This window comes from Chaetodon trifascialis, chromosome 2 (assembly GCF_039877785.1).
Source record: "Chaetodon trifascialis isolate fChaTrf1 chromosome 2, fChaTrf1.hap1, whole genome shotgun sequence".
Taxonomy (NCBI): domain Eukaryota; kingdom Metazoa; phylum Chordata; class Actinopteri; order Chaetodontiformes; family Chaetodontidae; genus Chaetodon; species Chaetodon trifascialis.
Window position 1 is genome coordinate 12261241 of NC_092057.1, and position 13576 is coordinate 12274816.

The window sequence follows — 13576 nt, forward strand, 5'->3', positions numbered from 1 at the left end:
TCATGCAATGCCTTTGATCATTTTTGAGATATTTCAGTCTGGATCAAAGTGGTAGACCGACAGACAGACCAATGCATGTTAGTATCCCCATAGCCACACAGCTAGCATGGCTAAAAAGTTTCAGCATCAAAATGACCTGTGTTTTACGCTAAGTTTGGTAAGTGTGGTACCCTTTTTCAGTGGAGGACCTGAAAAAATACCACAACTATAGCGGTAACATTACTGAACTGAGACCAATTATCTCAAATCCCCGTGAAGTAATGGGACTTGAACTGTGACCCTGAATCAATATAGCTATTCTTGTAAGCTTTTAGGACTAATAGATTTTTTTTTCTCCTCTGGAGGTCTTGCATGGCAATCTCTTATGATTATGTCATATTCTTCAGATTAATAAAAGGCATCAGTGCTGTAATACTCACACAATACAATACTGTAGCTACTGCAGAGTGCTGAAGACATTAAGAAAGACACCCAAAACCTTGAAGGTCAAGTTGAAGGATTTATTAGAGAAGGGTGAATATAAAGGTACTGTATGCAGGGATTTCTATTCTCTGAGCAAACCACAACTAGTCAAACCTCTCTGTCTATGTTTATACGCTACACAACTTCCAATCAAGGTCATCATAGTTAGTGATGTAATCATTAAATAAATGGAATTTAAAAAGGCAATACAATAGACCATAAGTGTGCTTTGGAAAAACACCATATGGATTATTATTATAATTATCAGGAACAAGGAAACTACTTAGGATGCCGACACTTCCAGGTATCTTAAACATAAGTTATTCCTAGAACTACAGGTTACATTCAAATTGATAAATTAAAAAAAAAAAATATAGCAAGAGGGAGCATATCAACATTGATATATTCCCTTTAGAATAACTCCTCTACTGAACCATTCAGGATTTCCATTCAGACAGTTTAAATGTGTATACAAGCAGGATATCAACTGCCACAGATTTTTAAAATGCCACTCTTCCTCTGATATGTTTCTTTCTTTTTTTTTTTTTTAAACTCCCATATTTTCAAAAGTGTTTGTGTCACATTTTGGCTCTCATATATTAAGCTACAATAAGATTGATAAATAGTGTTGGGTGTGCGCTGGCTGCCTGTGAGCCACGAGGCCCACAGTGTTCACAGGAGCCGCGGTGTGGCAGTTTAATATGTACTGTAGTCCTCCTGAGGTGTCACCAAGCACACACAGGGCAAACAGAGGTGGGGTAACACAATGTAAAACAGGACTTTTTCTTCAACTTGTCACTGTCATGTTTTGTTGTTTTTCTTGGGTAAGCATGACTTTTTCTTCTCTTTTTTTTCTTAGAAGGAGTCCATGGCCTTGAATTCGCTGAGGGCCTGGACAGGGGAGATGTGTTTCTTCTGGGAGCCTCGTCGCACACGTGTCTGGCACTCCTCTGGCTTCTCCCTTTTTACCAGAGGCTTCTTCTCAGGGGCCTTCATGCGCCAAGACACCACGGGTGAGTTAACAGCCGCCGTTCCGTACACCTTCTGGTACTTGGTGGAGGCTACGTATGACGCCTTTACAGTCAGCACCACTGCATTCATTAGGTTCTTGGCTGCTTGGATCAGGGAGGTGGCACTGTCCAGCTACAAGAGGGCAAGGAGAGTCAGAGGAGAAAGAGAGAGAAAAACTAAGAGTAAATTTCAACAAGTCACATTAGCTACATACAGTACAAAGGAGATCTATGCAACAACAGGCAATTAAGCAGGGTGAACGAATGGCCCTCGCTATATGACATCTTATTTTAGCGGCTCTTAATTAGCAGAGGCAGGGGTCAGGTGTACCTCTGTCTCAGTCTGTTTTGTTTGGCTGACATTTAAGGGTCGGCGGCCAGTGGGCCTCCTCCTACCTCACACTGAGACAAGTCAACTGCTTAGATTTAATGAGTGTGGACTCCAGCTGGCCACCATGAAAAGGTTAAAATCTCAGCAGGGCATGCATATATCTCATGTGAGCCAAATGATAATAGAGTCCTGAGAAACCACAAAGAACTGTATCAACAGAAGATGCGGGGAAACCCAAAGCAAAGATAAAAGTCAAGTCCGAGTTTAATTACAGGAACAAATAATACACAGGCAATTAAGGAGGAAGGTCTTCACAGACCAAGCAGTAGGAATGCAGTGATTCTACCTTTTCTGTCCTGAGAGAAAATATGAATTCATCTCAGTGTTTTTTTTTTTTTTGCCTATTTACAGTCTGTATACACTGTGTAGAAGTGATATGAATCATTTGTCTGTGTGTCATTTAACATGAAGATATTACACAATACCTCTTAAATAGCACCGGTTACACCGACATTGTTTTAAACATGTACAAAATTTTGATTCTATTGTTTTGTTAAGATGAGAAAATTAGACTTACAATGTTACAATTTTACAGTGGAAGAGCCTCTCCTTCTGGGAGGGGGATCCCTCCTCTGTTGCTCTTTCTTTTCTTTGTTCTGCCTGTTTCAGAGTTTGTTTGGTGCAGTTTTTCCTCACCTGAAGGTGTCAGGACAGCCGCTATTTCATGCTGCTGTCTAAGGCAAATTTGTGATTTTGCACCGAATGTATACTAAAAATTGACTTGATATATCAAAAACGATAAAATGAACTACATAAAATCCAAGCACACAAAAATACACACCTGCATACAAACTGATCAATAGAGACAGCAAAAAATTCATTCCGTGGACGTCCATGTTATAGAGCCATTCGCAGTTCACCACATGGTTATGTTGATGACACAGAATGAACTTCTGAAAAAGTCCACTTTAAAAGAAAAACCATCTCACTCCTACAACTGACTGCTGCTGGAACACATGTATTGAATAACTTTCTCTTTGTCTGAAGCAGAGTGTGTATTAGCTTTGTGAGGATGGAACTGAAAGCCTTTCATATAATCAATGACTGGCTTTGCAGGTGGATTTGTTATATTTTACCAAAAGCACAAAAGAAGCATAAGAGAGAGCTGAGATGGGAGTTACATTATTATCCTGGTCAAACTAATCAATATTTCTCATTAAGACTGAAAGCCTTGAAATGGAGACTATGCTGCAAATGTATTAGTTAAGTTAAAAGTTAAATGTCAAATGCAAGCAAAATGGGATAATTGACTGATTTTAGTTTGAGCAGTGATAATAGGGTTTGTGAGGCATGAAACGTACAAATGGAAAAAGTCTGCACTGTGCTTTTCTGGTATTATTAGATGGTAATCAGTCTGAAATAATTGCATCAGCCTTAATCGGCATGACCCTTCATCTGGTCTTCCAAGCATCATCCTGACCTTGAACTAAAAGCCTGGCCCACCCACAGTGCAGAGCACAAAAATTGTCTTAAATTGACCAAGTTTAGCGATTCAAGCCTAAAAGCTGATGTAGAGCATCAGTGATAGCAGGGCCGGCCCCACGCAGCTCTGTATGGATGGACTTACCCCAGACACGATGAGCTCTCCGCCCAGATTCTGGACCTCAGCTTTCACCTTGCTGCAAATGTTGAGCTGATGACAGTACAGGGCAATTCTCTGCAGGTAGGCCAGCAGATCCTGCTTGCACGCTGAATCAGGGCACTGAATGAAAAAGAGGGACAAGGACACACATTGTCAAAACAAAAAACAAAAAACTAGTACTTTTACAGAGCAGGAGAAGATGGCTTGAACCTCTTCTGATGTCTTGGCAGATATTTGTATTTGGAAGTGTCTTCACTCAAGGCTACTGTGCAATAACTACTGTTTAACAATGGTGGAAGTGTGGAGCACACGTTCATGTCCTTTGACACACCTCTGACCATATCATCCAGTTCTGTGACACTAAGGATTCATGCCTCGCTTCCTATTTTCATGTCACTACTTTCAAATGTGTTTCTTACATGTAAAACAAGGACTGTGCTCAAAATCACTCTCACGTTCAGTCTTTCCGTGTAACAGACACTCAATAATGTACTCTGCAAATTGAGATTCAGGACGCGTATGGGTCATCACTGACAGGTGTAGTGATGTGCAAATTCTGCATCTCAAAGACACTCAAATTAAATGCCATAGAGGGTTAACATAGCGCTTTATGCAAGGTGGCAGGGGCTTTGGAAAAGCCAAAGAGTATTCAAATGGACTGTAATAGCGAAAATGTAGATCACCATTGATTCAAACATATGAATTCAGAAGTCAGAATTCATAATCTATCATGGTTGGGATGAAAACAAACATGTGCAGTCAATTTGTGCACAATTTCAAATATATCAGTTCCTGTTGTTCAGCCAAAACTATCAGAAACTCATTTCACTGTTTGCATGTCTTCGGTGACATATTTCTCCATTTGAGCAGTGCATCCAAACAGTTTGGATTTCACAATATTTGGTTAATCGAGGAGATCCATGCTTTGTTTTGAGGTTAAAACTGGATCTTCTGTGATGGACAAAGGGCCAATGGTGGATTATCTGACCAAAATTAAAGCCCTCAATTCGTTGAGCCATAAAAAGGTTCTTGTCCTTATTTCGGCCATCACGCTCAAAATGTGAAGCTGCTTATTACAGAAGTGCTGGTTTTAAACGGTGTATTTTGTTTCCTAAACAGGGTCGACATCTGAATTCTCCACCAACTGGGCTGTTATAGGAATCATGATCTCTGATGCTGAAGCCGTCTTAAGGCAAAAAACAGGAACAACAATCCTAACAAAAACAGCAGGGATCCAGCATTTTGGCTCATTAATTACATTCCTTTGCTCTGAGCCTGGAAGATGTTGCTCAACATTTTTGTTTTCAGTGGTGGCTTGTTGCAAGTTTGAGTTTCAAAGGCAAGTTGAGTTACACTGCAGGGTGTCAAACTGATTCATTTCACATAAAACAAGTTTGTCACAGCTTGTGGCCCAAGAAGAAAACAGATCAATCAACAGTGAATGGACATAACACTTTGAAACACATAAAGACTTGCTTCCACAGCAAGCTTTCTGTGTATCCCTCTTCTTCTTGTCTTCTCTCTCCATTTTTTTTTTTAAACCAGAACTTTTGACCTGGTCCTGCTGGCCGTTGTGCTACTTCAACAGTGAAGAAACCAATCATTCAGAGCAGGAAATGGACCAAAAGGAAATACGAGGACAGAAGACAGTATTCCCCTATTATTCCACCTGGAAGGCTTCCAGGTGTCAGTTATGGCCCACTAAGCTCCCAGTGGGTTAAGAACAATGCATCAGCTACTGAAACACTGTGAGCATCATTTTGTAGCAACACCTTCCTTCTAGTGATTAATATTAAACGGTCCTAACTAGGACATTCAGCAGCACTGTGTGGGGACATGCACAGCTAATTTCCTTGTCTTGTGGGCTCTGGTGGGGGGGGTGGCTAGTCAAACATCGAGCTGCAATATGAATATACCCCCTCCAGGACAAGCACCTTCCCAGGCCGCCCATCTTCTCCTCTCTCTGAGAAGATGAAGAGTGTTGATTGGCCACATGTGCCCTTCACTGATGGTCACAAACAGCGAGTAAAACACAGTCTTCTGAAATCAAATGATTTGTTTGGTTCTGTGAAATACAAATATAACTGGAAAGAGCAACTGAAGGCGTGATTTACATTTATGGCTATGGCCACTTTCAGAGCAGGACTGTGAACGACACAGACCAAAGCTGCCACCAGCATTCAGCTTCTTCTCAGTGAGTGGCACTGAATGCAGACTGGGGTGGAGCTGCTAGCTCATAGAGCAGCCAGTGAGGCAGAGGAAGCTTCTCCTTGGGCATTATCACTGCACCGCCAGTCCTGGCTAGCATCACTGCTAACTGCACATCACACTACTGGCACACACACACACACACACACACACACACACACACACACACACACACACACACACACACACACACACACACACACACACACACACACGCAGCTGCCCCAGGCAACTTTGATGCAGGCATGGCACGATTGTTCCCTATTGTACAGTTGACTAATAGCCCATTTCTTCCACAGATTCCCTGTTGATGTAAATAAACTGTATGGTCCATTACTTTGTCAGGCCCATTGAAACTTTCTCTATCTCCGTCCATCACAGGGAAACACAGCATTTATTACAGAGCTGTGAGGAAACTGTGTCGTTCACTGCTCGGCTTTCTGGAATATATTTTTGTTCAGTCCAGAGAGACAGGTGAGGAATCTCTTTTTATTTTTTTTTCACATAATTTGGCCCGAAATGAATGAAATGTACTCCCAATGGATAATTCAGAAAGATGATGTGAACTCTGATGCTGAAATGAGGGCAACACGCTATCAGAGTGTGGCAGTCTGTCAAAACACAAGTCACACCTCTCACTGATGCAGCATTCATAAGCAGGCTGAGACTGACCTTTACTAAGTTATTCAGAGGATAAAAAGTAGTCACTTCAGCCTGTTATTTTATTTTCAACTACACCTCTTTTGTAGGCTCTACTGAACTATGGCACGTTTCCATATTATTCTTATTTCTGCTCAATTACATATCCAATAGTAGAGTAGGGAGGTGTTTGAGTGAGGGATGACATGAAGATGACAGATTCAAATGGAGCATGTTACACACAGTTACACAATATGCCTTCTAGCTGGCTGGACAACTGCAGTCCCTGTGATGCAAGCTGTCACCTGTCAGTTATTTCAAGAAAGCTGGTAATCTTTCTATTTGCTCATCCATTCTCTGGCTCTCCACCAAAGACTGAGCACTACTGTGTTGGGATACACGCTGAAACCGTATCGTATTTAAGTAACTACATAATGCGCTTGTTTTTCCTCCTGCTTTCATCTGGAATTTTGCACATGAAAAGTAACTTGGTGTTCCCATTCATGTAAAGCTTTTTTTTTCTTTTCTTTTTTTTAAATCAATTTACCTGAATCTGTAATCCTTCATATGAGCATTATATTGAAAGCTGATAGCTGCCAGCGGTGTGAGAGTATGAAAAGAGGATTTTTTCTTCTTATGACGTATTTCTGAGGCATTACTGTCATAATACGGTCGGTGTCATAGCAAAGTGTTGTTGAGATGGCTTGTAATTGACAGGTGAGTGATTTTCACAGGTTACGGTCACACTTGTGTGGAGTTTTTTCCCTGTTTCATATTGACTTATTTAAAGAAATTGTAGACGTCTAGAAAAAGAAAACAAAATCACATCTTTTGTGAAACATTGGATGCTTTCACCTCCTGATGTGAGGCAAAGATACTGTGTGAGGTGAAAGAGACAAGTGCATGCTGGTGTTCTAGTAACAATGGGAAGTTAGTTATGTGTTGTTTGGCCCACAGATTTGGCTGCTCACCAACACGGTCAACATTTAGAGCTGCAGCCGAGGCTGTGACACACAGCTCAAGGAGGCAATTAAGGTGGTTTTAAAGTATTTTAATTGCCCCAATTTGTGTCACATATAGACACGTTTTTTTTGATTCAGTGTGACTTACACTTTCCGAGGATATCATTAACTCCAACGTTTGCTCTCCCTGATTTAGCGTCCAATGAATCCCCTTAGAAATTAAACAAGACGCCTGAGACGTTTTTTTCAGCATGAAAGTACTCAAGTGGTAGCTGTCTGTACATCCCCTGGTACACTGCAAACAATTTGCCAAAATCTTCACAAATATATTGGAGACTAAGTTGTAGCCTATAGCATTACCCACTGAATGTATAACAGCATTGTGGGAACTGTAGTCCCAAAACTCAGAGCAGGATGATCTACCAAATATAAGGAAAACAATACAAAAAAATCAGGACTTTTATTATATTATGCTTAAATTGTTTTTGACAGTGCTGTTGCTGTGAGTGTCTCATCGACATGGGGATGGTGGCTGATGAACAGTTTTATGTATGAGAGGGGTCCCACGGTCTCACACTTTGAAAATCCTTGCTTGAATTTAACAGAAAGACTACATGGTCCCTTTCAGCATCCAGAAATACTTACAATAATTTTTGCATCTAAAGGCATGAGGGGGTGAGACACAGACATATCATGAGCGAGGGAGAGAATCTTTAAAACCCCCTCAGAATAAACTCAAATATGCATTTTGGTCAAGTTACAATCAATGCTGTTTTGTCTAACTTACTGAAAAGCTGACAATCTTGAGATTTTCACTCGGCGATAGCATGCATTTTTGATCCTTGGTGCTGACTCTTCCCATTAAACTGGAGATTTTGTTTTAGCTGAGAAGTCTTTTAATTACACATCAGTCACAGTCGGTTTCACTGCTGTCAGTAGAGGCAACAGAAGCTTTGCTCTTGTTGTTCTGCACTCGATGTGACAGAGGCTTCCGCTGTGACAACTGAAGTGAAACCTGGAAGTCTGAATACTCAGCCTCAAACTTGCATGTGTTTGGCAGCATTTCTAAACAATAATGTGACACTTTTAAGTTATTTAAGTGCTTTAACACTACCGAATGCTCAAACTGAAAGTTCATATGATGGCATAGGAAAAGAATAGTATTTCTTGAAAGCCTTTAAAGTAAGGACAAGCAAATGAACCGGGAAAGGCCACAGGTAAAGGATAAAGGCTGGTGATACTCAAAATTCTTCATACTGTCAAAACAAGCATCGACAATCAATTGTTCCTACTAACAAGTACTGTCTGTGCAGCCACAGCCTGATACAACTCATTCTACCAAAGACTCCCATTGTTGTCCCAAAACTACTAAAGACACATCAGTGAGCCTCACAACAGCTCCTTCATCACAATGCCACTTTGCCACTGTAGTTTATTTCGAGTCTGTGGTGGAAATTCTTGTGAGCTGAAGGAAGGAGTTCACCAGGAGACTTGATGCATCAAGGTGAAGTTGATGAGCAATACAATGCCAACAAGCGAACCTAGGTAGTGCCACACCAAATCCTGAAGATGTCCTCTCTAATGGGGCGTATTAATACTCCCAATGTCACATGTGTCTCCCTTCTACTCCTTGAATTATTCCCTATTTCTGGATATTCTATACCTATCTTCTACATTTGTGGCACGCTATTGGAGAGTCAAATCTAAACATTAGCTCCTACTGTACCTATGTGTGCCCTGACTTCCAGCCCTCTAACTAAGGACACTTTGACCTACCTCCTTATTAAAAATGTACTACTTGAGCAATCCTCCTTGAATGGTCCTCTGTGTGTGTGTACAGTTTATCAAGACCACGGTTACCATGGAGACAGGGAGAGACTTCCTGTCTGCTATCTGCTAGAATGATCCCTAAATATTGTTAATGTGACTGTCTGAGGTCTCTGTGTTGTCCAACCTTGAGACCTTTGGGCTCCTTACAGTAGAGAAGGCATGATAGAAATTTCCCTCGTCAGAGTGCAACACAGGGACAACGAAATGCAGTTTAGCATCTAACCAGAAGTGCAAATACTCATAATATAAAATAAACAGTATAAACAGTATGAGGTAAGTGCAGGTAGTGCAAGTGATTTCCATTAAACAATAAAAACAAAAAAATGTGCAAAACAGGTATTAATCTGTCTTTAAAAATAGCCTCCATGAACTGCACTATTCACTTCTGTTTGAGGAACTTTATACAACAATACTAACCCTAAAATAACTACCCGTGCACTGACATCAACATGGGCCACCAACACAGGTAGAGTTGAAGCCAGATGAGGCTGCAGTATTACTCAGCATTCTGTCTAAAGCACAGATACTGACAGATACTGTTACATGCTGGTGCTGTTACTAACACTCATCAGTCGATGTTTGTCTCAGAATAGGTGCCCCTAATGTTAAACAGCTGCCATCCACTATTTAGGCTGTATCTGTAGGAGGCATACTTAAAGAATAAAGCAGAGTAGGGAAAATGGAGTGGGAGAAATAGAGTAGAAAAAAAGGGAATGCTGGAATGAAATGGGCTGAGGTGCCTCGAGGGGTTTTTCTACGTAAAGTGCTGTGCTTAAATGACTATGAAAGAGCTCGCCGTCCTCCCACCATTCAACGCAGAATTGACTTCTGCTTCACATGTTCATCAATAGGGCTGATGTGCAGTCATGGTGACAAGGTTTGCTACTTAAGAGACCTGCCTGAAAGCGGTGGAGCTGCCTTTATTGTTCCTGTCAAACCACAGTGCTTTTGACGAGTACAGGTTGGCTGCCCTAATGTGTGAATGCAAAATACTTGTCCTCTTCCTCCATAATCAAATCAAATAATCAAAGTTATATCATTTGTTGTGTAATTCCATTAAGATGCTTGATAAAAAGAAAACTTTTGCTGTGTTAACTTTTAAAAATCCATTCCGTTTCCTGCATGGTACGGCAAAGAGATGCCTGAAATGCTTCACGTGAAAACACTTAGAACAATTTGATGTTGCAAATGAAAAGGTCCTCAAGCCCCTTTTTTATTTCCTGACACAGCTCTGATGTCTCTGGAAGTGTAACAGAAGGCTTTGAATATTCAGTAAACACTGGTCCAGGAACCATTTAAGTGAGAATTAAAAATGGCAAGCCACCTGCTCTTTTCATTACAGCAACTGTTGATTCAGACACAGGCTCTGCCAGTGATTTGCCATGTGACAGATTCACTCCCACCTAAACCCTGCTAAACACTGATCATCACTCGGCAGCCTACAACCTGAGAAATGAATACATAAGCACAGAAGTTCATGCTTACTTAGTCCTTTGTGTCCCAGATCCTGCTCTGAAAAGCACACACAAGCCGTGACACAGACTGAGACCTGCTTCCTGGAACAAATGCCCTGTCACATGGAAACATGCAAAGATGCTCATGCAGATTGAAAGCCTTCCTTTTCAGCCCTCTGTCTGGGGTAATTACTGCATGACACACAGAGTTGTGTATTCATGGCCTGAAACATTGTTTTTTAGTGCAATATGCTCTGGAGAGCAGGACAGTGTGACATGAGGAGAACAGAGCCAGCTTTGACTAAAGATGCCTTCTGGTCAGTTGAAAGCTTAGCATACTTTACGGCCACTCAAACTGACAGCCTCTCTGCGCTCTGCTAACAGCACCAGGCTTGCCGATATATTGTTTTTGAAGTTGCATATTGTCACGAGGAGGTAGGGGATATAAAGGATATACAGTTGGAGGTGAAATTCATTTCTTTGTAGTGGAATACTGCACCCTGAGCAACGTTTTTTTGTGTGGACTTTAATCTAACTTCTGCATGTTCCTTTGATTATGAACATAAAGCGCCCTGGATAGGATCAAGCCTCCTGGATGAATGTGAAATGACTTTAATGAGTAGGAAAATGCCTTCACAGGAAATATTGATGACGGCTTGGAGCATTTTTTCCATGCTGGATTAAGAGTAATTCTAACTGCAAAGCAGGTTATTTTCAGCTCTTCTTCTGTTTTAATTAGCAGGACCTCAGTCAACATATTTTAATCTACATTTTTAGAACACCAGGTCATGAACACATGCTTATTCTTGCAATAAAACTTTGATGATAAAATTTTTAACACTGAATGAAAGACTTTCTTTCCCATGTTTCCCAATAATTCTCTGTGTTTGAAGGATTTGGATCTAAAGCTTCTGTAGCCAATATTTCTACATTAACAATAGATAAAATGGCTATGTGTAATGTGAAAGGTGTCACTTGTGGTGATGGACCCAGATGAAATTATCACCCGACTGAGTTCCTTTCAGCTCTGTAGAGCATTTCAGTGTCTTTTATTAATCCTTTTGCTTTTACAGCCCACAACTTGTCTTTTTCGATTCAGTCCCACTGCTCTCATCAGCGTTGTTCCCTGATACAACAGGCAGCTATTTTCAGTAACAAAGCTCAGATACACCAACTGTACATTACCTTCCCAGCACCAAATGGCGGACACACAAAGGCAGTGACTAGCTGGTGAACGTAATGGGGCATTTAGCAGCTAAAGAGACATTTTTTCTCAGAAGTTAGTGGCCAGATGGAGCATAAAGAGAGCAAATGATAGCCGTCTATAGGTTGCCTTCACATCTGCTGGATGTGTAAATAATTCACTGTTTGCTATCTGCTTTATAAGGTGACAAGGTGTTAAACGTTACTGCTTTACAGCTTGTAGCGCGCCCCCACCCAAAAAGAAAAAAAACTATTAATGCAGGTTTAAAATAACAACATTTCGAGGATTTTGCAGCCTTTATAGAGGTGTGATTCATTTCTACTTATCAATATTGCATGGGTACCCACACTCATTTACATAAAGGCTGTTTCCTCTGCATCTTAAACAACAAAGTAACTTTAACTATGACCTGTTTGAAATTTGCTGTGTGATGCTAAAGGCAAAGCAGCTTTGCAGGTGGTCATGTGAGCCAGGCCTCACGCCAGTAGCAAGACTTCAGAAATTGATTATTGTGATTGTAAATTTTGACGTGAGCTCCAACATTTCTTCAGCTAAGCAGCCCTGGAACGAGGCCCAGTGTGTGATACTGAAACCAACAATAATTATTCCAAGGGTTTGCAAGCTAACAGCAGTTGCAATTACAATGACAACAGGCTGCCTTAATAAATCAGTGAGTCCTGTGCCTAAGTGTATTCTCACTGCTTATTAGAGACAGATGAAATGAAGAACATTATGCATTACCTGGAGTGCTGCATTTTGAAATACCTCCCAATTCATTTGCTGTATGCACACATACGCAGCATACACACCTACTTCTTTTCATTCCCATCCTCCCTCAGCACAGCAGCGATTGATTAGATATTGAAAATGGTCTGTCAGCGTGTTTTGGAGAGGTACTCATCTGATAATGAATGCAACACCTCGTTTGGGAACTAATTATATTAGAGACATAACTTGGTTCTGCTGTCTTGCTCTCACAGCGTTGGCCCCACTGGGAGACAAAGTCATGTGGCAACACAGCTCACCGCTCCAGCTGTGCTCGTCAATGCCCACATTTAAGATTTCCAATGGCCATGCGCGCTTACTCTGACTCAAAATGAGCTCTGCCACCAGCTACAAGATGCAGTCAGAGACAGTTACAGACTGATCGAACAAAAAAAATGACACAGTTGCAAAGCTACCTGATCTGCAACAGCACGGGCCAATTTGTCCATCCTGGAACCAGCCTCTGCGATCTTCTTAGCTGCATTGATCACATCTGAGGAGTTCTTCAAGGGGCCTTTACCTCTGGTAAAATTCAAGGAGGGAGAAAGAAGGGAAAAGCGAATGTGAGAGGAGTTGCCGAGAACATGCTGAGCTTCCCTTTAACAACTGAGCTCACCCCTGTGTCACACACACTCAGACAGCAGCTAATTTGCTGGCAGGAGCAACATTACAGAGATATTACAATCAACCAACAATACAGAATTTCCCAAACAATGGATGTAACAAATAAAGTATGCCTTTGTCCATAATGGTATATAACAGATATGCTTTGAAGCACAATGTAACAATAGTTTTTAACAGCAAAACAGGAATTTTCAGAGCAGTTCAAGAAGGAAATCAAATAAGGGAAGGGAATGTTGGCCAACAACTGAGCCTGCGATCTGTGTTGTGTTTTCTTGATTTGTCAGCATGGGAAAAGTTAATGTGGCTGAGATAACTGTGTTTCACTGCGTGTGATGTCTTGTTTTTAGTCAGTGCTAAGCTGAAGTTTCCACTCAGTTTGTTCATGCCAGTCTGAGTAAATGGGGTCAATGCCAAGTAATAATGGTGCAGTCACAGCACCACAGCT

The 13576-nt window shown here is 41.1% G+C and overlaps 1 protein-coding gene across 2 annotated transcripts in view; it reads right to left on the bottom strand.

Moving 5' to 3' along the window:
* Positions 1 to 486: 486 nt before the first annotated feature.
* The window catches only part of ctnna2 (catenin (cadherin-associated protein), alpha 2), a 315779-nt gene continuing 302689 nt past the window's right edge, over positions 487 to 13576 (bottom strand). For both annotated transcript variants that reach the window (XM_070971232.1, XM_070971240.1), the window contains 3 exons: positions 12924 to 13029; positions 3431 to 3565; positions 487 to 1605 (listed from right to left, as the gene is read on the bottom strand). In XM_070971232.1, coding sequence (XP_070827333.1) covers positions 1318 to 1605; positions 3431 to 3565; positions 12924 to 13029 — 529 coding nt within the window. In that variant the 3' untranslated portion in view covers positions 487 to 1317. The remainder of the gene's footprint in view (positions 1606 to 3430; positions 3566 to 12923; positions 13030 to 13576) is intronic.